General features: G+C 37.3%; 1 protein-coding gene across 12 annotated transcripts in view; it reads right to left on the bottom strand.

Moving 5' to 3' along the window:
- Positions 1-24,721, bottom strand: part of RAD18 (RAD18 E3 ubiquitin protein ligase) — a 161,013-nt gene that overhangs the window by 72,999 nt on the left and 63,293 nt on the right. For all 12 annotated transcript variants that reach the window (XM_023620038.2, XM_005600404.4, XM_001495792.5 and 9 more), the window contains 2 exons: positions 9,959-10,035; positions 8,614-8,674 (listed from right to left, as the gene is read on the bottom strand). In XM_023620038.2, coding sequence (XP_023475806.2) covers positions 8,614-8,674; positions 9,959-10,035 — 138 coding nt within the window. The remainder of the gene's footprint in view (positions 1-8,613; positions 8,675-9,958; positions 10,036-24,721) is intronic.

Here is a 24,721-nt window from a genome sequence, read left to right as displayed (position 1 = left end):
AACTGATAAATGAATGATACCCTGTAAAACATCCAGAAAATGGAGTATTATTCAGTGCTAAAAAGAAATGAGCTATCAAGCCATGAAAAGACATAGAGGAACCTTAAATGCATACCAGTAAGTGAAAGAAGCCAATCTGAAAAGGCTGCCTACTGTATGATTCCAATATATGACATTCTGGAAAAGATAAAACTACGAAGATTGTAAAAAGATCAGTGGTTGCCAGGGCTTAGGAAGGAAGGAGGGGTGAACAGGTAGAGCATAGAGGGTTTTTAGGGTGGTGAGACTCTTCTGCATGAAACGATAATGATAGATATATGCCATTATATATTTGTCAAAACCCACAGAAAATGTAACACCAAGAGTGAACCCTAAAGTGAACTAGACTGTGATAATGACATGTCAATGGAGGTTCATGGATTCTAACAAACGGTCCACTCTGGCAGGGGATGGTGATAATGGGAGAGACTGTGCATGTGTGGGGCCAGGGCAAATATAGCAATTCTCAGTGTTTTCCACTCAGTTTTGCTATGAACCTAAAACTGCTCTAAACAATGAAGTCTATTTGAAAAAAACCTTTCTATTAGGGAAAATTAGAGCAGCTATTAGTCTAGAGGAGGGATCAGCACACACCGAAGGGCCAAATCCAACCTATTTTTGTATGGCCCTCTAGCTAAGAATGGTTCTCAGATTTTTATAAAGGATTGTAAACAAACAAACAAGAATATCTGACAGAGAACATATGTAGCCTGCAAAGCCTAAATGTTTATTATCTGGCCCTAACGTAACTTAGCCCAGCTCTGAAAGCAGTTAATACGTTTCTGAGGATTCTGCCTAACTGATGCTCCATATGGTACGAGGTTTTATCTATTATGGCTGGTGGTGAATTCAAGCTGTTCCCTGCCCTGTGTGAGTTCCAGAAACTGTTCTGCAGCTAATCCTTTCAAGTGGCTCTTTGTCCAGTCTCAGGCAGTTTTCTCTCATTCACGTGCAGATTACTAGACTGCCAAAGGTTAACCTGATCTTTCTGCAGATCTTTAGAGCTCTTTCTCTCCGGGTTTCCTCCTTTCTGGTAAGCTGCCCCACAAATTCTAGATACCTTGGCCTCCCACAACTTTGATTTCTGTTTTACCTACTCAGTGATTTTGGGGTTTCCTCATCTTGTGCCTTAAAACTGCCGACAAGCAGTAAGCTGCTGGAACTGTAGAACTCACCATCTTGTTTCTTTTTCCTCTCAGGAATCACAGTCCTGTGCTACTTTTTTCCAATATCTGAAAAACCATCGTTTTATACATTTCATCTGTTTTTCCAGTTTACTAACAGAGGAAAGTAATACAGTTTCTGTTACTCCATCAGGGCTAGGAGAAGAAATCACCATATATTTTGATGTTTTTTGTTTTGGGAAAGTTATTTTTTATCAAAATATATTATTTATGTTAACATGTAATGGATTTATTATTACTTTTAAAATATTTTTGAAACTTCTTTGTTTTAATTTTTCTTTGACCCGTGAGTTATTTGGAAGTGTTATTTAGCTTCCAAATACTTGGCGATTTTCCAGAGGGGTTTGTTGCTGATTTCTAATTTAATTCTATTATACTCAGAGACGATACTTTGTATGCTGAATGCATACACAAGGTGAACTTTCTGCAGATCGCTATGCTCTCTCTCCGCTACTCTCTCCTGTCCACTCTGTCTTGCACACTCTAGCTCCTTTGTTTTGGTATCTCAGTTCTTTCTCCTTAACTCAGAGCCCACCAGGCTCTGCCTGGGATCCCCATCTGCACTGCAGCCTAGAAGCTATTACAGGGCTCATCTCACTATTTCCCCATCTCTCGGATATTCTTGCCCTTTTTCACCTAATGTCTAGTGTCTTGAAAACCACCGCTTCATATGTTTTGTCCATTTATGGTGGGTGTTTCTAGGGGGAGGGTGTCTAAGTCCCTGTTATTCTATGTTGGCCAGGAGCAGAAGTTCTCTAAGTCTTAATTTGTAATATGATACGTATCGATAGATACAACCCACAGAAATATAAGCTCTTTGCAGTTCATGATAATTGCTAAGAGTGTAAAGAGGCTGGGGGAACTGAGAACTGCTGCTCTTCATGCTGGACTGCCCCAGGGCGGCCCCAGGCTCTGTGCCCTGCAGCACTTTTCTTTAGTTAGGTAGACTCATTCATGCCTAATTCTCTTTTCTATTTGGATATCCACTAGAAACCAAAACTTGACATAGACAAAATAGGAACTCTGATTCCCCTTCCCCACCCACAATCCTGCCCTGGTCTCCATTTCAGTAAATGGCACCATCATTTCCCCAGCTGCTTAAACCAAAAATACAGGAGTCACCCTTGATTCCTCTTTTAGTCATCCCCCACATGAAATTCAACAGTAAGTACTACTGGTTCTACTTCAAAAGTTTGCCTTGAATTATCCACCTCAACTTCTGTACTGCTACCACTCCTGACTAGGCCACATCTCTGGCCTAATTTACTACAGTAGCCTCACTTCATTCAGGGCTCTTTTCATATCCTATCACCCTCTCAAAGAGGCCTTCCCTGACCACCAAACCTACAACAGCAGCCCCGTTACTCTCCACCCTCACCTTCACATTTCTTGACAGCACTTGCCACTATCTGACTACTACACAACTCACCCATTTGTTAATTGTCTGACTAGTCCCATTAGAATGAGACTTAGTCTGTTTGTTTAAGAGGACATTCCCAAAACCTATATTCTGGGATGCAGTCATTGTTAATTAATAAATATTGCTTGAGTGACGATCCTCCACATTGATTTTCCTACTATTTCCTGCTGCCTTACAATTTATTCTCTATCCAACAGATATCCTGATCTTTTAAGATGTATATAAAATCATGTTACTTGTCTTTGTAAACCCTCCAATGCCTTCCCACTACACTAAGAAGAAAATTCAAAATAAAATCTTACAGTCTTACCTGACTCAGCCTTCCCTTCCCTCACACCATCTCCCCTGTTGCTCACAGGTCTCTAGCCACACTCACCTCCCTCGTTTCTACTTTCGGGCTCTGCCCTTGCTGTTCTCTGCCTAGAATACTCTTCCTCCAGCTCTTTGAATAGCTGCCTCTTTATTTTTGTTTTATTTTACTCATGACTCATTTCAAATGTCAGCTCCACATGAGAAGCCTTTTCCTGACTACCTTATCTAATGCTCCCATAATTTCTATCAAACTACCTTGTTTTATTTTCTTTATAGCCTTTGCCCCCTAAAGTTGTGTTAAGATCACCTGCTGATTTAGTTTGTTATTTCTCTGTCTGCTACTAGAGTGTAAGCTCCATAAGAGAGATCTGTTTCCTGTTCACTGTGGTATACCCATACTTGGAATAACAGCCGGCACATAGGAGAAGCTCAATAAATATTTAATGATTATTTATTAGATCATTATGAATGAGTTAACGAATGACCTTACAGAAGAACAAAGGAATAAATTAACTGTGCTAAAATGCCTTCCCTTCTTAACAAAATTAATCTGGTTCTCTCACGAAAAGTTTCAGGTGATAACTAAGATGCTCACCAGAGTTTTCTGCTGTCTTTTTTTCTAGCAGAGTATAAAACTATATTTTACCAAGGTAAAGAGCAAGAAGATTCCAAAAATATGTCTATCACCATAGTTAGGCAGGTAGAATAACTTTCCATCAGGTTAAGATTCTGCCTCTTACTGAAATAATTCACAGTCTTAATTAAGTAGACTTATCAAAATCTTCTGACATCTGAAATTCACAGATGACTCAATAAACTCATTTGATTCAATCTCTGTATCAAATATACTTTCTACAAAAAGTTCAAATTGCCTGAATTTACTGTTTCTTTCCTTTACTATCCAAAAGACTGCTAAAAAAACAGGATATATCATCACAAAACTAACAAAGTAGCCCATTCATAAAATTAAGCTTTTTTTAAGCACTATAACCTGAAAGTAAAGCTTACCCCTCAAAGAAGTTCCCAACATACAAGTTATTCACTCAGATTCAAGGCATTGGACAGTGCAAAGGGCTTAGACTCGAGCAGCTGGTAAACTGGGGTTTAATTTCCAGCTCTGCTTTTTACTAGCTATATGGGCAATTCACCTAACGTTTCTGAGTCTCAGTTTCTTTCTCTCTGAAACAGGATCAAACTCACTTCACAGAGTTGCTGGGAGGATTACTAAACATCTGTGAAACTCCTGGTGCAGAACAGATATTCAACAACTGTGACTTTTCTGCCTTGCTGTCTTTTCTTTTAAAAAGTGACAAAGCATAAACGAGAAGAAAAGTCTGCAAAGTGAGAAGACAGGCGGGAGTGGAAGCAAGGCCGATACCTCAGCTTGGAGGACAGATCTCAACTTATATGCTCCTTCTCAAAAGCAAAGTAAAATAGAATAGCGAGAGATGTAGAAAACTGTCTAAATTCTCTTAGCCTACTTTTTTAGGCTTGATAGACTAGTAAACTATGGTGCCTCTCCCATCCTCATCTATTCATTCACTTGGCCAAAAATGTACTGAGTCCGGGGCCAGCCCAGTGGCGCAGTGGTTAAGTTGAGATGTTCCGCTTCTCGGCGGCCCAGGGTTCGCTGGTTCGGATCCCGGGTGCGGACATGGCACTGCTTGGCAAAAGCCATGCTGTGGTAGGTGTCCCACGTATAAAATAGAGGAAGATGGGCATGGATGTTAGCTCAGGGCCAGTCTTCCTCAGCAAAAAGAGGAAGATTGGTAGTAGTTAGCTCAGGGCTAATCTTCCTCAAAAAAAAAAAAAAAAATGTACTGAGTCCTAACTATGTGCAAGACCCTAGAGATAAAGCAGTGAACAAGAGAGAAGGATTTCCTCCATTGTAGAACTTCCAGTTTCATGAGGGAAAAAAACACCAAAAACTCTCCCCAAATTTCATATGTTGAAGTACTAACCCCCTCATACCTCAGAACGCGACCTCATTTGCAGACCGGGTTTTACAGAGGTAATCAAGCTATGAGGTCATCAGGGTGAGCCCTAATCCAGTATGACTGGTGTGTTTATAAAAGGGACACAGAGACACACAGAGAGGGAAGAGAACGAGAAGAAACACAGGGAGAAGCCAAGGAGAGAGGCCTGGAACAGATTCCCCTGTCTCAGCCTGCAGGAAGAAGCAATCCTGCTGACAGCTTGATTCTGGACTTCCAGGCTCCAGAGCTGCGACACAATACATGTCTATTGTTTGAGCCTCTCAGTCTCTGGTACTTTGTTACAGGAGCCCTAGTAAACTATTAACACACATAATTAGAAATAATTAGAAATTAATTAATTGCACAACTATTAATAACCATTGTGGCCACCTTATCAAACAGTTAAACTTTCTTATTTATTAAGAAATAGTAAATTTATTATTCTTTGCTTTATTATTACTCCTTTCCATTTATCAATTTCTAAAGTACTCGTAGAATATAAACTCCAAGAGGGTGGGCTTTTTGTCTGTCATGTTCAGTCCTGCATCCCCAGCACCTAGAAAGTATCTGGCATAGATTAAATACTCAAAAAACTTGTACTGAATAAACAAATAAAAGAGTGCTATGAAAAAGCACAAGACGACCTAAGTACACATAAAATGGAAACCTTACCCTTGCCTAGGAGATCACAGAGGGTTTTCCATGGAAATTGCAATGAAGCTGACTAAGAGTTGGGTAAGTGGATGGGGCCACAGATGCAATTAAGAGAAGGACACAATTCTAGACAAAGAGAGGAGAGGGTAACAAAGGCTCTGAAGCAGCAAAGAACTTGATAAAGGAGGTAAAAGATAACCAGAGTGGCCAGAATATAAGGAGTAAGGGAAGAGAAGAGGCTAGAGGTAGGCAAGTCCAGATACAGGAAATGGTGGATTTTATAAACTATTTTAAAGGGTACTGGAAAGTTTTTGATAATGGCAGGGGGCGGCAAGCTAGGAATAGTATGAGGAGGAGACTCACCAGTTCTACAAGACCGTCTGGTTTCTGAGTATTAGTGAATCAGGAGGGTCAAGAGTAGATGGGGATGACTAGTTAGGAAGCAATCGTGACGAGCATAGAGGCAGAGATAAGAACAAGAAAATATAGGAAATCAAAAGATATTTAGAAGACAGAGATCGACAGAATAGAATGAACTGAACACGGGCAGGTCAGGAAAGGGAAAAATGTTATGTATGAAGGATGAAGAACGAGAACAGCAAGACAGTTATTGACAACAATGCTGGAAGGCAGAAGACAATGGAAAAATCTCTTTCAAAATCTGCAGGGAGAATCTTTCCAAACTGAAATTGGACACCCAGTCAAATAATCAATCAATAGTAAAGGTACCATTTCCAGTTATGTATGGTCTCAAGAAATATTCCCCCATATATTTTTTTCCTTAGGGAGTTCCCGGAAAACGTAGTCCACCAAAACAAAGAAAGAAAAGAGGCAGATCTGGATCCTGAACTAACTGAACGGACACAGGAAGGAGGGGAGCAGAATCCCCAGAAGGTTGGTGACAGGAACTTTCAGGACAGCAGTCACAGAGGAGGCCCAAAGAGCAAGCAGAGTAGACTGAAATAGGACAATAGCAGAGGTTGGGGGTGGGTTCCTTCAGGCAAGACGTTCCTGAGAAAATAATGAGTTGAGAATCAAGGTGTTTAAATGTATTAGAAAGTGATTCACATTTCTGGTGGAAAGTTTAGAGATAAATTAATACTAGACAAATAGAAAGCCAAGCAAATAAAAGAAAATTATTAGTTATAGAAAAAATAGAATGTTTTCCTCAAAGGAACTGTAACTGTAGGGGAGGGGAAAATTAATTCTCCCTCCAATCTTCTTAGTTCTTTGCTAGGCCCCTATAACAACAGACAGATTTACAAGAGAAGAACAAACAGAAGTTTAGTAACATGTATACCCCATGAATGTATACATGGGAGATATCCAGAGAAAAATGAGTAACGCTCAGAGGAGGCTTAGAACACTGGCTCAAATACCATCTTCAGCTGGACAAAAAAAAGAAAGATGTTGGGGAGGCACCCACCTCAGAGGATGGGAGGGAGGCATAGGTAGGGGTCAGGATGCATAAAAGAGCTAATCTTCATTTTTCATATTAAAATGTCAATAGAACATTAACATGGAAAACTTAAACACCCCAAGAAATAGCAGAAAGAACAATGTTTTTATAAAAATGAAGATAATCGCCAAAACAACCAAAAGACTTGCCAGTTGTTACCTCTAGAGAATGGAGATGGAGAGAGGCTGGTGGTGGAGGAGGCAGGAAATTTTTGTTTTTTATAAGCCTTGTAGAAATATGTGATTTTTTTAAAAAACTACATGCATGCAAAACATTAATAAATATGTTTAAAAGAAGAGGAGATATCAATAGTATATTTGGAGCTTGACACTAAATCAAAATGTATTACTCAACTATAATGCTAAGCACTTAAACTTTAGGAAGTGCCTGAAAGATATGGGGGAAAAAAGTATATATTGAGGTTTATTTTGGAGCCAAATGAATTAATTTAACACGACCTATTCAGGAAGGTTAAACTCTTTAAAGATGCTTAAACAGTGGGCAATGGTTACTGCATATGTTCTTGCCTGTGCCTAATCCACATTTTTCTTAGTGCGGCGTAATTGTGCAAAGTCATCCTTTCAGTGGTTTAAATCACTTTTTCTCCATGCAAATTTTCTGGTTTCTTCTCTGTTACAGGCCTTATTTTTGCCAATTCAGTGATCATTTGATATTTTCTATCTCCTGTCTCAAGAAAAATCCCTTTGGCTTCCCAAAAATTGATCACACCATGCTTATCTTTCTAGTAGCAGAGTGCCGACATTTGCTGTTCAGCCTATGGTCCGTGAATCCTCTAGGCTCCCTCTCCCACTTTGGTAAGGCCCAGGCCACCACACCTACAGCTAGTGCCAGTGTACTTCATGCTCCCCCCAACAGATCACTGCTGAACCTGCCCTTCAAAGCTTAACAACTGGAAAAAAAACCAAAATTCTCCCAGTACAACTACAACATACCATGTATGGGATACTCATTCAACAAATATGTATTATCTATCTACTATTTGCCAGGCACTTAAATTTAAATTTAAACTAAAAACCAACCAGCCAACCAAAAAATAACAGTTACCTAATTGACAAAACAGTAATGTGCTAGCCCTGGGAAAGATCTAGACAAAGGCCATTTAAGGGAAAGAAAGTGATAAAAGTTGGGATGTTGGTAATAACTAATAAAATGAAAACTGTTTTTTGGCACAAACTTGCAAGCTATAGAAGTAGTGAAATTCTTTACAGAAGTATTGTCATTGAGCGGCTTGAGGACAGGATGGAAAGTCAGGAATGTTTCCATTTTAACCCTGTTTTCTTCTCAGAGATACTTTGAGAGCAACTAATTAATATTTGCAAAGCACTTAGTGATGAGCTCAAAGTAGTGTGTTATCACAAAACAAAAAGCATGCACAGAGTTATAAAAAAAGGTCACTATCTGAGTAAACACTGAACTAAAACTCAGTATCGAGTAATATTAACAAGAAAAGTTTGTATCAAACATTAAAAGTTTTATGTTAAAAATTACTTAAGGTGAAAAACTGCAACCCAAGTTCTTTATAAATAAAGAAAACGTCACACAACTTACGATATTTACTGTGAATTTCATCAATTTCCTTTTCTGTTTGGCCCTTTGTAAAAACCATTACCTAAAATAATTCAAAAATTCTTAATTAAAAATTCAAAAAAGACAAAAACAGAAATTAATACTAGAAACTTTAAAATCTCAAATGTGGATGTTTAAAATAGAAGAAAATTATCCCTCATCTCTGTTTTATGTAGACTTAGGAAGAACAACTCCTGTGTACCTCCCTTGAATATCATAATTAATACACATTTTATACATTACTTTTTCTCATTAGTAGGAAATGCAACACTGATTCCATTAGAAAATATGAGGTATTAACACAACAATCAAATTTCCTATTTTCAATATTTAATTTTTCACATGAGTTAATACATCAAGTAACACTTGAAACTGCAAGAATGAAAAGGCATTTAGCAGATCATTAATAAGGGAGATCTTCTCATTGGCCTTCTATCTTTTCCACCCTAATTTCTGTAAGGCTGCTAGACAGGTAATTATATAGAGAAAATGCAGTAACACAAGACTGTACTAAATTTCTAGTTCTACTTTTTAAAATTTTCGACTTGAAAGATCAGAAATCTATTTAAATGATTCATCATAGTCTCCATCTTATAGTTAGCACACAAGTAATAATAAAACCAATGAAAATCTCATTTTTTTCTACTATCTGATTATAAACTTACTTCCCTAAGGTCATTGCTTTCCTTACAAACACATTATCGATGGTCTAGGGAAAAAAGTCTACTTGGAAGAGCCCAAAACACTTCCTCCAGTGTCAAAGGACACAATGACTATTTTCTTCTTTGGTATCCTTTCCTCAAGTTTTGAACCATCAACCTAGAGGAAGGCAACAGTGAAGAATTTTAGGTCTCTGATTCCCTCAATAAGCCCAACAGATACTCAATCCTCATAAACTCTTACAATTACTTAATTTCTCCAATAGAATTGCAGAATGCCAGAGCTAAAAGGGAATCTTAGAGATCACAGAGTTCAACCCTGAGTTTTACAGATGAAGAGCCAAAGGGCCACAGAAGTTAAACAGCTTATTGAACACAACCAGCAGAGCCAGGACCAGTAAGGCTACCTGAGAGACACAGGCTTCTTCCACTCTAACTCACTGACAGACTCTACTTTGGATTGCATTCTGTGCTAGAAGACTAATAAACATGAGAGATTTTTGTGCTAAAAGTGAGCTACAAGTAAATCATAATATATTAAATGGAAATGTGTTCCAGTACATTTCTCATTGAACAGATTTAATACTGGCTTGCTTTAATTTCAGTAGGGTATTCAACTTTTCTGTCCTTCATTTGTATCCAGATACTGAAATAGACCATCAACATACGCTTTCGTTGAGTTTACTAGCTTCAAGACGCATCCTAGTCTTCTCCATATTTTCAATTTCTTGAACTATTTCAGCAGCTGTCAAAATAAGGACATAAAGCCATTGTTAATTACATGGTTTTGCTCACTGTACTACGGTTACGTAAGCTGTTAACACTAAAGATGGGCGATGGAAATACGTGAACTCCCTGTCTTATCTCTATAATTGTTTTGTAAGTCTAAAGGGATTTCAACATAAAAGGTTAAAAAGAAACACTGAACTTTCACACATGCAAACACAGCTTAAAATATAATCAGAAGAGTTTAGTAAAGTCAATTTGCTTTTCCTTTGAGTATATAGGTATAAACAGGAGTCCCAATGGAATATGAAAATTAATTTGTTAGTGTGAATTCGATTGTTTGGAGATATCCACTCAAACTCTACTATACTAAATGTAGTACAACAGGCTACTTTTCAAGGAGAGACAAGGCCTACAAATACCAGGAGGAAATGGCCTTGCCTCCAGAACTTTTGTCAGCAGGAGTAGTTACCAATCGCATGCATCAAGGAGAGGTGGAATACACTGTCACACATATAAATATCTTTGAACGCAAATAGCATGGAATTTGCAAACGCTATCTTTCTGCCCCAAAAGCCAACACATTAAAACTAAAATACATATGGTATAGAATAAAAATCTACAATCCTTTACACACATTTATACACAAAACGACACTATGTCTGGAATTTGCTTCAAAATAGTCCATGGGGGAAGGGGTGTAAATGACAGAGGACACAACATTAGGCCTGGGCTGATAACTTTTTAAGCTGGATAAAAGGTACATAGGGTAACTCTATACTCTTCACTCTACTTCTATATAAATTTGAAATAATTCCTATTAAAAAGTTTTTTACAAACCCACAGTCCTCAAGAGGATCACTGAAGAATGCAATTACTTCAATTTAAAGTTTATGTTTTTTGAGTACTGAGAAGTACCTTTTGCCTCCTTAATATTACAAAACTTGTAGAAACAAGGTAAACAATGTCTATCTCTGTGAGCATGAACAGCTAGCTTAAACTCACGGTGTAATGGGAATCATGGTATAACGGCAAAGCAAAGGGACCACTTGCATTCTATCTGCTCCATTAAGGCAAGTCTTATTCAACACAGAGAACATCTGCCACACTCTTCTAAGCTATTAAAGAAACTATGGTAGGAGTGGATACAATTTAGGGGCTTAAATCTTTCAGGAAAACTTCTGATTCTGTTCATGATGTAGAGAGCTGGATACAGTGTCACTCACACCCTAACAAGAAAAGGCTAATCTATAAAACTGTAACTTGTCTTGAATCCATCAGAGGTAAGGTCACAGAGCAACCAACTAGCCTGAAATCTAAGGAAAGACAGGTGCCTTAGAGGAGAGAGGAGCCATGAGCACTGGTTGACAGAAGGCAGTGCACAGGAGAAGGACGGGGACCATCCTACCTCTGGGTAAGATGATTTCGGCTAAACTTTTGATGAAGTACAAAAGGCCAAGTGTAAACCACTATGAAAGCATAAAAATCCTGAGAAGCTCAGACACAGAGGAGTCATACCTATTCCAAGGCTATTTTCTATAGACTTTATTGGGTACTCACAAGAATTACTAGGGAAAGGGCAGGAAACTAGAAAAATATCCCTCCAGGTCCAGGCCTGGGAAATGACAACAGCCCCCACTGCAGTAAAGACATGAAGCCCCACAAGATCCTTAACCCTTAAGAGACAAAAGCACTAGGCCACTGAGAGAAGGTCAGCAAAACTATAGTCCTCAGAGCACAGGTAAATTACCCACTGTTGCTGGGGAGAAGGAAACAAACGAACCAACCCTGCAGGAGAGTCAGGAAAGCACCAGAGGACCCCTGCCACTTGGGGAGGGACAGGATCATGGAGAGAGCCCCAGTCCTGAGACCTAGGATCATAGGGCTTGCCTAACACTGAGGCTAAACTAGAATAACAGAGAACCGCCCCATGCTCCCTGCCACAGAGCTAGCACGCTCCAAGTGACAAGTAAGAGTAATTGACCACTGTGGGAGAAGCAGCATGGAGAGAGACCCTGTGAAAGACACAGGCTACAGGGAAACTTAAGAGTCAGTGATACAGGGACATAGAAAAAGAAAACAACTTCTGGAAACCCAGCCACCAACCTAAGCATAAGGGATATGAAACTGGTGGTAAACTGAGGACAATCACAGCAACAACAATAAAGTCAAGTCAACCTCACACAATAAAGATCTAGCAAAAGAGGACATACCCATTTTTTAGGCAAAAATACTATTTACTTCAGTGTTAAGGTTCTCACATATAAAGTCTGGCTTTCAACCGAAATTTACAAGATACACAAACAAGCAAGCAAGCAAACAACAATAACAAAACCAAACTCAGATATCACCCAGATGTTAAAACTGTCAGAGATGGAATTTAAAATAACTATGAGTAGGGGCTGGCCTGGTGGCACAGTGGTTAAGTTCACACGCTGTGCTTTGGTGGATTGGGGTTTGCCTATTCGGATCCCAGGTGCAGACCTACATACTGCTTAGCAAGCCATGCTGTGGTAGGCATCCCACATATAAAGTAGAGGACGATGGGCACGGATGTTAGCTCAGGGCCAGTCTTCCTCAGCAAAAAAAGGAGGATTGGCAGTAGATGTTAGCTCAGGGCTGTCTTCCTCAAAAAAAATTAATAAAGTAACTATGATTAACACACTAAAATATCTAGTAGAAAAGATGAACAACATGCCTGAATAGATGGGGCATTCCAGGAGAGAGATAAAACCATCAAGAAGAATAAAATAGAAATGTTAGACATAAAAAACACATTAACAGAAATAATTTGACCCAACTAAGGAAAGAATCAGTGAACTTGAAATGGGATTGATAGTATTGCCTAGACTGAAACAGAGAGGAAAAAAAGAAGGAAGGGAAAAAAACCAGAACAGAGCATCTAAGAGCTGTGGGACAATATCAAAAGGTCTAACAAAGATCTAATAGAAATCCCAGAAGAAGAAGAAAAAAGGGAGAAGAAATATTTGAAACCTAATGGCCAGAATTTGCCAAATATAATGAAAGACATCAAACCACAAATGCAAGAAGCTCAAAGAATATAAAAAAAAAAAAACAAAAATACAATAAGTTACATACACATAGACACACAGAGAAAATTCTGAAGCTAGAGAAAAGAGGCATATTACACAAAGAAAAACCAAGCATCACGTCATGCTTCTCGTCAGAAACTATTCAAGCCAGAAGACAATGACGTGATGAATTCAAGTGCTAGGGGAAAAAAAACCCCTGCCAATCCAGAATTCTATACCAATGGAAATACTTTTCAAAACATTTCCTGAGACAAAAAAAAACTGAGAGAATGTATCATTAGCAGTCCTGTACTACAGAAACTGTTAAAGGGATTCTTCAAGCAGAAGAAACATAAAAACAGAAACCACCTCTCTATGAAGAAATAACGAGTGCTAGAGATAGTAAAAATGAAGGTAAATATAAAATAGATTTGTCTTATTTTTACCTACTCTAAAAGACAGTTGTCTCTTTAAAGGAAAAATAGTAACAATGTATTGTGTTGACAGCATATGTAAAAGTGATAAAATTCATAACAACAATGGCACAAAGAATTAGAGACTGGGAGTAAACCATCATAAGGTTCTCACACTACAAGTGAAGCAGCACACTATTTCAGTGTAGACCGTGACTGATTAAAGGTGCCTATTACAAACACTAGGGCAACCACTAAAACTCTGAAAAAGAAGTAAAACAACAAGCCAATAGTAGAAATAAAATGTAATAATAAAAAATAATGCAAAAGAGTAAAGAAAAGGATAAAAGAAAAATCAGATGAAACAAACAGGAAACAACTAGCAAGATGTCAAGTTTAAAACCAATTGTATCAATAATTAACATTAAATGTAAACTGTCTAATAGCGCCAATAAGAGACAGAGAACACAGACTGGATAAAAAAGCAAGACCAAACTAAATGCTTTCAACACAGAAAGACATTTTAAATAAAAGACACAGGTTCAAAATAAAGTATGGAAAGAGATGCATCATGTAAATATTAATGAAAAGAAACCTGGAATGGCTATATTAATAAGAGGCACAAGAGACTTCAGAACAATGAATGTTATCAGGGATAAAGAGGGAAATTATATAAAGGGGTCAATTCACCAAGAAGACACAACAATCCTAAATGTGTTTGCACCTAGAGCAGAAATTAAAAATAGATGAACAAGAACTTCTGATTCCCAACAAGATAGATTAGATTCGTTTCTCTTCTCATTTCTCATATTTTTCCCCACTAAGTATGACTTAAAAACCCTGGCTACAACAGACAATGAGAAGAGAACTCTGAAAGGTAGAAGGACCGGCTAAGGACCTCAGAATTTGAGGAACACCACCATGGTGAGTTCCCTGGATTTTCTTTTTATCTTCTGTATATATCCCAGACTGGAACTCAGAACCACTAACACGTACAGAAAAAAAAAGCCCCAAGAAAAATCTATTTTCTCTAAGCAAAGGACTGTGAAAAGCAGAGATCAGAAACCTTTCTGACAATAGCTGACCAACTCCAGCCAAACACTGCTGCTGCTCTCAGCTCCTGCAGTATCACCAGAGAACAAGACGGGGTGTGGACTTCCAGCCCCACATCCACCCAGCAGGAGCAGGAGGCCTGAGGCAGGCTTTCCTCTCCCGCCAACGCAGCGTCAGTGGAGACCCAGTGAGGAGCCTAGACTTCTACCTCTACCCAGCAGTGGCAGGTGGCACCCTCACCCTTTAACTAGTGATTAGAGGAAGGATCTCAAAGAGAAGAACCCTGGAGAAAAGCATTCTTTAAACCTGCACAGGATATCCTGGACACACCCCTGAACAACTCACATGTGAAACTGTCTAGAATTAATATGTCAAAGGTTTGCAAGCTGAACCACAATGTGGAATACCAGGTGTACAGAGTGGCCCCCACGTAGAAATTAAATGACACAGACAAGAATAACACTGCAATGGCTCTGAAAACTAAACTGTCATTAGAACCACAGCCCAAGAAGTAGGCCAGGCTCTGCATGCTAAACCTAAACAGGGTGACTGCCTGCTAAAGTAGAATATTTAAACAAGAACTAGAATTTCATACTACATTCAAAATGTCCAGGATACAATAAAAACACTTGTCGTAGTAAGAAGCAGGAAAATCCTAACTTGAACGAGAAAAGGCAATCAACAGAGGCCAACACTGAGATGACTCAGATGCTGGAATTATCTGACAAGACTTTTAAAGCTACCATCACAAAAATGCTTCAGCAAATTAGGAACACTCTTGAAACAAAAGAAAACAAACCTGCTACTGTATGTAATACTTTTATGACAGCAATTGGTTCATTATAAAAATATATCTTTTTTAAAGTAGTTTAAATGTTATACAAGTTATTAATTCCTTGTACTGAGGAGGAGGAACTAAACAACAACAAAAACTGGAAACAAAGTGAAACAAATGAGCCCCACTGTGTTTCAAAGAAATAACATAACCACAATAAAAGGAGGCAAAAAGGAACAAATGAACACAGTATTTGACTGTGTGCCCTCAGTCCAGGTGAAGGTGCAGGGGAGAGGAAGGCTGGGTAGAGAGAACTAAAAAGACTCTGAAATGCTTTCTCATAGGTAGGTCTGTTTTGCAGTGCTGTAGTGGTATAGATGCAGCAAGTCTGAGACTATCTTAGAAGTACTACACAACTGAACAAATTAGTAAATGTGCCAAAGCTACTGGGAGGGAAAATTCTCATTGTGGAAAAAAGAAACATGCACAATATGGAAAAAGAAGACCCTTGTGGGGTTGGATTGAGAATAGGCTACTGGCATATTCTCATGATTTCTAATATATATAAGTGTAAACGATTTGTATGTGTACACATACATATAGCATACGTGTGTGTGTATGTATATCCATATCCACATATGCATATGTATATATATGCATATATTCCTGAACTCCATCTGCTGGAAGAGCCTAGAAGCAAAGCTACCAGGTAGCAATGAGCATAGCTAGTAGCCACACCTTGATTTCCCCAAAGAAAGAACCAAAGCTCCAGAGGGAAATGGCTGATTCCAGGGCTGGGAGAGAGAACAAGGTGAGCCTGCACTATCTCGCTCTGCTGGAAATAAGGAAATGGTAAAAAAAAAATAATAATAATAATAATAATAATGGAGGCACATCATGAGGACCAGGAATCAGCATAAAGAGGGTCCCACTGGCCAAATCTGGAAAAACATAAATACCAAAATAATTAAGCATGGCAACAAGTTATAAATCTGTGAATCCATATTGATAACAGACGAATAAAGAAAAAAGAGAGTAAGGGAGTGCTCGTTTTCAGAATCATGGCAAGTGTCAATCAGCAAACATGGAAGGACTGCTGAAGTTAGAAAATCATCATTTTGGGACAGCCCAGTGGCCGAGTGGTTAAGTTCGTGCACTCCTCTCTGGCAGCCCAGGGTTTCGCCGGTTTGGATCCTGGGCACGGACATGGCACCGCTTATCAAGCCATGCTGAGGTGGCATCCCACATGCCACAATTAGAAGGATCCACAACTAAAAATATACAACTATGTACCGGGGGCCTTTGGGGAGAAAAGGGAAAAACAAAATCTTGAAGAAAAAAAAAGAAAAAGAAAACCATCATTTTGCAACTATCACAGAAAAGATTAGTTTAGGTAAAATTATCAAAGAATGCTAAATATAGGGGCAAAATTTTAGTGAGGTATAGGATATTAACGTGGTATTAAAGTCTCTCTCTCTAGATTTCTTAGTAGAGAGCAGGAAACTATTAGTAGCATGGGGGAAAGTATACAACGGAGGAACTGACAGGGTGATCAAACCTGCCATCACAAATGAGGGGCACAGAAATGTCAAATATCTCTGGATGTGATATTCTCAGAAGGACAAAGCATCACTTATATAGTATTCTGGCCAGGAATGCACAACCTGAATGCAATTATAAGGAAACACCAGACAAAGCCAAAATGAGAAACATTCTATTTTGGAAAAAAAGCAACAACAAAGACTGTATTCTTTTAAAATGCCAAAGTCATAAAAGACAAAAAAAGGCTGAGAAATTGTTCCAGATTGAAAGAGATTGAAAAGATATTACAACTAAATGCAATATGTGAGCCAAAACTGAATCATGTACTGAAGGGAAAAAAATCCATAAAGGCCATTATTGGGTCCACTGCTCAAACTAGAATAGAGATGATAGATTAAAGTACTGTAACAAAGTTGAATTTACTGAAACTGACAACTGTACTGTGAAAATAAAAGAGAATATCCTTTTTTATAGGAAACACAATGAAGCATTTAGCAGTAAAGAGTCAAGATTATACAACTTATTCTAAAATGGTTTAAAAGAATATGTGTGAATAAAGATGAACATACACATAAACTTTCATACACACAGCGAGAAACAGTAATTCATACAGCAAATGGGGCAAAATGCTAATAGGTCAATCTGTGTAAAGGGTATGTACATGTTCTTTGTGACAGTGTTTCCATTTTCCCCAGGAGTTCAAAGTTATTTCCAAATAAAGTTTTTTAAAAAGAATGCAAAATTAAGACTTTTTCAGAAAATAAAAGCTGAGACAATCTGTCTCAACAGCACATCGGCACTACAGGAAATACTAAATAAAGTTTTTCAGGTCAAAAGAAAATGACATCAGATGGAAACCTGGATCTCAACACAGAAATGAAGAATACTCAAAATGGTAAATGTGTAGGCAGAGACTTTCTTTTTTTTTTTATTTTCTTTAAAAGAAAACTGATAGTTCAAAGCAAAAATGGTAACAAGGTATTATGAGGTTTATAACATATATCGAAGAAAACTATGACAACAACAAAAGAAAGGATGGAAGTCGTAAGGTCTTTACGTTATACATGTAGTATTATACTATTTGAAGGTAGAATGTGATAATGCACATGGTAAACTCTAGATTAATCACTAAAAGAAATTAAACAGAGGTATAAGCCAAAAGTGGAGATAAAATGGAAAACTAAAAAATAATTAATCCAAAAGAAAGCAAGGAAACAAAGAAGAAACAAAGAATGGACAGGACAAACAGAAAACAAAGAGCAAGAGGGTCGACTTAAAAGCAAGCAATAATGAAACAAAAATGGTTTAAACTCTACAATTTGACATATACCTTACCAAATTAAATTTAAAAAACAAATCCAGAACACATACTGCTTACAAAAAACCACAATCTATAATCAGACAATACGTTTAAAGAAAAAGAGTGAAATAAGATAAATTAGAGTAGCTATATTCATAGGAGATAAAATAGATTTTGAGATAAGGAACAGTACCAGAGACAAAGACAAATATTTCATAATAATAAATACGTTAACTCCTCAAGAAGACATAACAATACTAAATGCACAGATGCCTAAGGACTGAGCCAAAATGTAAGAAAAACTAGACATATAAAAAGGAAAATGGAAAATCCACATAGCAGGAGATTTCGATAACCCTCTCAGTGACTGACAGAATCAGTGAATATAGTATCAGGAAGGATGTAGAAGACTTGAATATGCTGTCAAGCAACTTTATATACATTTTATAGATTATAACAAGCAAAAAAAGTAAAATTTTCAAGCGTTTATGGGACATTCCCAAGGAAGGCCTAATGCTGAGTTATAAAACAAGTTCTCAGTAAGTGTACAGAATTGGTTAAGTGGAATCAAATTAGAAACAAATAATAAAACGATACCTGGGAAGTATCTAAATAGTTGGAAACTGAAACACCTCTAAATAACCCACGGGTCAAATAAAAAACTACAAAAAAGACTAGAAAAATATTTTAACTGAATGAAAAGGAAAATACAACATATCAACATTTGTGGATGTAGGTAAAAAAGTGCTTACAGGAAAATTTGTAATTTTAAATACTTACATTAAAAGAAACGTCCTCGACCTCAAAAAAGGCATCTCTGAAGACCTACAGCTATCATACTTAATGGTGAAAGACTGAATATTTCACCCATAAGATTGGAAATAAGAAAGGATGTTAGTTTATACTTCCATACAACATTGAGTGTAATGGGTCTAACCAGTGCAATAAAGTAAGAAAAAGAAATAAAAAGCATACAGATTGAAAAAAACATTGACATGATTGTGTACATAAAAATTCCTAAGGAATCTATAGAAAAGCAACTAGAAATAAAACGTGAGCTTCAAAAGTTAACAAGGTCATACTGATACAAAAACAGGTGCACAGATCAATGGAACAGAATTGAAAGCCCAGAAATAAAACCACACATCTATGGACAGCTAATCTTTGACAAAGGAGCTGAGGGCCTACAATGGAGGAAAGAAAGTCTCTTCAACCAATGGTGCTGGGAAAACTGGACAGCCACATGTAAAAGAATGAAAATCAACCATTCTTTTTCACCATTTACTAAAATAAACTCAAAATGGATCAAAGACCTAAAGATTAGGCCTGAAACAATAAGGTTTCTAGAAGAGAACATCGGCAGTACACTCTTTGACATCAGCTTCAAAAGAATCTTTTCGGACACCATAACCCTCAGACGAGGGAAACAATAGAAAGAATAAACAAATGGGACTTCATCAGACTAAAGAGCTTCTTCAAGGCAAGGGAAAACAGGATTGAAACAAAAAAACAGCCCACTAATTGGAAAAAAGTATTCACAAGTTATTTATCCGACAAAGGGTTAATCTCCATAATATACAAAGAACTCACACAACTCAACAATAAAAAATCAAACAACCCAATTACAAAATGGGCAGGGGACATGAACAGACATTTCTCCAAAGAAGATATACGGATGGCCAATAGACACATGAAAAGATGCTCATCATCACTAATCATCAGGGAAATGCAAATCAAAACTACACTAAGATATCACCTTACACCTGTTAGAATGGCAAAAATATCCAAAACCAAGAGTGACAAATGTTGGAGAGGCTGTGGAGAAAAGGGAACCCTCATACACTGTTGGTGGAAATGCAAACTGGTGCAGCCACTATGGAAAACAGTATGGAGATTCCTCAAAAAGTTAAGAATAGAAATACCTTATGACTCAGCCATCCCACTACTGGGTATCTATCCTAAGAACCTGAAATCAGCAATTCCAAAAGTTCCATGCACCCCTATGTTCATCGCAGCATTATTCACAATAGCCAAGTCATGGAACCAACCTAAGTGCCCAGCAACTGATGATTGGATAAAGAAGATGTGGTATATATATACAATGGAATACTACTCAGCCATAAAAAAGGACAAAGTCATCCCATTCATAACAAGCTGGATAGACCTTGAGGGTATTATGTTGAGTGAAATAAGCCAGACAGAGAAAGACGAACTCTGTATGACTCCACTCATAGGTGGTAGTTAACATATGGACAAAGAGAACTGATCGGTGGTTGCCAGGGGAAAGGGGGTCGGGGGGAGGGCACTAGGGGTGAAGTGGTGTACCTACAACATGACTAATAATGATGTATAACTGTAATTTCACAAGGATGCTAACTTTCATAACCTTAATAAAAAAATAAATAAAAAAATAAACATAACAAATATTAACTTAAAAAGTTAAGGTAAATATACAAAAATCAATATATCAAAATGATTCTTTAAAACAGTAATGAACAATGAGAAATTGAAATAAAAAACACCACTTACAACAGCACAAAAAAACATGAAATACTTAGGGATACATTTAACAAAATATGTGGAAGACATGTACATAGAAAACTAGAAAGCAATGCTGAGAGAAACTAATAGAGACCTAAATAAATATAGAACATTTTTGGTATTAAAAGACTCAATAGCATTAAGATATCAATTCTCTCTAACTTGATCTATTAATGTAATCCCAATCAAAATTCCAGAAGGCTTTTTTGTAGATATTAATAAACTGAGTCAACATTTATTTGGAAATGCAAAGGACGTGGAATAGCCAAAACAATTTTGACAAAGAACAAGGTTGAAGGACTTACACTACCTGACTTCAGGACTTATAATAAAACTACAGTAATCAAGGGTGTGGAATTGTAAAAGATCAGACATATGGACCAACGGAACAGAACAGACTCAAGATATATTCACAGACCTATGTGGGTCCATGGATTTTTGACAAAGGAGGCCAGGTAATTCAATGGAGAAAGAAGAGCTTTTTAATAAATGGTACTGGAAAAAAAATAGATATCCAACATCTTTAAAAATGAGCCTTAATCTTCACCTCACACCATATAGAAAAATTAACTGGAAATGGATCATACACTTAAATGTAAAAGCTAAAATTATAAAACTTCTGGAAGAAAACATAGCAGAAAATCTTTGTGATCTCAGAATAGGCAAATATTTCTTGGTAGAACACAAAAAGCATGAACCATAAAAGAAACAAGTGGTAAACTGGACTTCATCAAAATGAAAAACTTCTGCTCCTCAAAAGAGTCTATTAAAAAAATTACAAGGCAAGCCACAGCCTAGGATAAAATATTCACAATACATATATTTGACAAATGACTGGTATCTAGAATACATAAATAACTCTTACAGTCAATAAAAACATGCTAATGGACAAAATATTTCAACAGACCCTTGATCAAAGAAAATATACAAAGAGCAAATAAGCACATGAAAAGATGATCAACAGCATTAGCCTCAGCAAAATGCAAATTAAAACCATAATGAGATGCCACTACATACCCACCAGAAAGGCTAAAACTAAGAAGACTGAAACTACTAAGTGTTACCAGGATGCAAAGAATGTGGATCTCTCATACAACGCAAAATGGTGCAGCCATTTGAAAACCAGTTTGGCAGTTTCTTATATTTGTAAGCATACACTTACCACATGACCCAGCGATTCTACTCCTGGGTATTTAGCCAAGAATGAAAACATATGGCTATACAAAGATCTGTAAGCCCGTGTTCACAGCAGCTTATCTATACTAGCCAAAAATTGGAGAGTTTAGTTGTCCATTAATAGGTGAATAGATATACAAATTGTAGTACAGCCATGAAGTGGAACACTGCTTAGCAATAAAAACGAATGAACTCCTGATAAACGCAGCAACATGGATAGATCTCAAAAGCATTGTGCTGGGGCCAGCCCGTGGCCGAGGGGTTAAGTTCACGCACTCCACTTCAGCTGCCCAGGGTTTTGCCGGTTTGGATCCTTGGCGCAGACATGGCACTGCTCATCAGTCCATGCTGAGGCGGTACCCCACATGCCACAACTAGAAGGACCCACAACTAAAATATACAACTATGTACTGAGGGGGTTTGGGGAGAAAGAGCAGAAAAAAAATAGTTTAAAAAAAAAGAAAAAAGCATTGTGCTAAGTGAAAGAAGCCAGACACAAAAGACCGCATACCATACAATTTGTATAACTCCATTTATCTGGCATTTTACAACAGGCAAAACTATAGGGACATAAAAGAGATCAGTATTTCCTAGGGCCTTAGGGTATGGAGGAAGGAATTTATTGCAAAGGGGCAAAGGAACTTTTGAGAGTAAAGAAAATGTACTCTATTTTGACTGAAAGGATAGCCACACAACTATCCATACATTTGTCAAAACTCATCTAACTGTACATTTTAAAAGAATATCTTAAGGGGCTGGCCCCGTGGCCAAGTGGTTACGTTCGCGCGCTCCGCTGGAGGCGGCCCAGTGTTTCGTTGGTTCGAATGCTGGGCGCGGACATGGCACTGCTCATCAAACCACGCTGAGGCAGCGTCCCACATGCCACAGCTAGAGGAACCCACAACGAAGAATACACAACTATGTACCGGGGGGCTTTGGGGAGAAAAAGGAAAAAATAAAATCTTTAAAAAAAAAAAAAAATTAAAAAATTAAAAAAAAAAAATAAAAGAATATCTTAAGTAAATTACATCTCAATTTAAAAATGCACACATAAAAAGTGAATATAACAAGTCACTGGATACAAGGACAATATATAAAAGTCCATTGTATTTTTATACACCGGCAACAAAAAACTAAAAATTGACATTTTAGAATAGGACACCACTTACAACTGCATCAAAAATATCAAATACCAATGAATAAGTCTGTACGAAAGCCCTTCATGATGAAGACCGTAAAACATTACTATCAGAAATGAAAAACAGCTAAAGGGATAAAACAAATTCATGGTTTGGAAGACTCAAAAACTGTACAGATAGCGACTTTCTCCAAATTGATGTAGAGATTCAACATAATCTCAGTCAAAATCCAAGCAGGTTTTTGTTTCTTAACGGAAATTTACAAGCTTATTCTAAAATTTATACGGAGATACTAAGGGCCTACCAAAACCAAGGCAATCTGAATAACAACAAAGCTGGAGGAACCACTCGACCAGATAGCAAGATCTACCACAAATTACTCAAAGTAATGAAGACAGGATGCTACTGGAACAAAGATAAATAAATGACCCAATGCAACAAAACAATGTGCAGACCCACACATACACAGTTAGCTGATTCTCAGCCAAGATACACTAACAATTCAGTGGGGAAAGAATGTTTTTCAATAAATGGTGCTGCACCAATTGGCTATCCATACGGAAAAAAAAAACAACTCCTCTACCTCACAACATACGCTAAAATCAATCTCAGATAAACTGTAAAAGCACAAACAATAAAGCTTTTAGAAGAAAATAAGAGAAGAGCCTCATGATCTTGCGGTAGGTAAGGACATAAAAAAAGCTCTAACCAAAAGGAAAAACGCAACAAACTGGATTATATTAAAGCCAAGAACTTCTACTTCTCAAATGAAGGCATCAAGAGGGTGAAATGAGAGATTAAATATGCATACATTCAGCAAGATTTGTATCAAGAAAATATCATGCACTACCACAAATAAATAAAAAGAAAACAGATCCACGGTATAGAAAAATTGGGCATAAGATTTAAACGGGTATTTCACCAAAGAGGCTATCCAGATGGCCAATAAGCATATAAAAATGTGCTGAACATTATAAATCATTAGGGAAATGCAAATTAAAACCATAATGAGATACCACCATGGATCTACTAGCATGGCCAAAATGGAAAATTAACAATACTGATGTTGTCAAGGATGTGGAAAAATTAAAATACTCATGCCCTCCTGATGAGAGTGTATATTGGTATGGAGTTTTTGGCTGTATCCTGAAAGCTGAACATGTGCAGAAATATAACACAACAATTCCACTCCTAGGTAAAAATATCCAAAAAATATTGTGTGCCTGTGTGCACATGACATGCAAAAAATTATTCATAGCAGCATTATTCTTAAGAGCCAAAGAGTGGAAAAATCCAAATGTCCATCAACCATTGAATAAATAGTGTGACATATTTATATAATGGAACACTCTATAGCAACAAAAATGAAAAAATCACAACTGTACACAAGAACACAGACGAATCTTATAAACATAACATTATACAAATAAATCCAGACTCAAAAGAATACATAAGCTATTTATTATTCCATTTATATAAAGATCAAACATAGGCAAAATGCATATATAGTGTTAGAAATCAAGATGGCGGTCATCTGTGAGAATGAAGGTTGTAGTGATGGTAGGGGACAGGGCTTCTGGGATGCTGGTAGTGATCTGAATAGTGGTTACAAAGGCATTTTCCCTTCGCGAAGTCTACTTTGTGATAATTCACCAAATAATACACTTATAATTTGTGTACTTTTCTGTTTGTATATTATAATTTTTAAAACATTAGGCAATTCTATATACGCTA

This window comes from Equus caballus, chromosome 16, assembly GCF_041296265.1.
Source record: "Equus caballus isolate H_3958 breed thoroughbred chromosome 16, TB-T2T, whole genome shotgun sequence".
NCBI lineage: Eukaryota > Metazoa > Chordata > Mammalia > Perissodactyla > Equidae > Equus > Equus caballus.
Note: the sequence above shows the minus strand (reverse complement) of the source record. Positions and strands in the feature narration are given on the sequence as shown.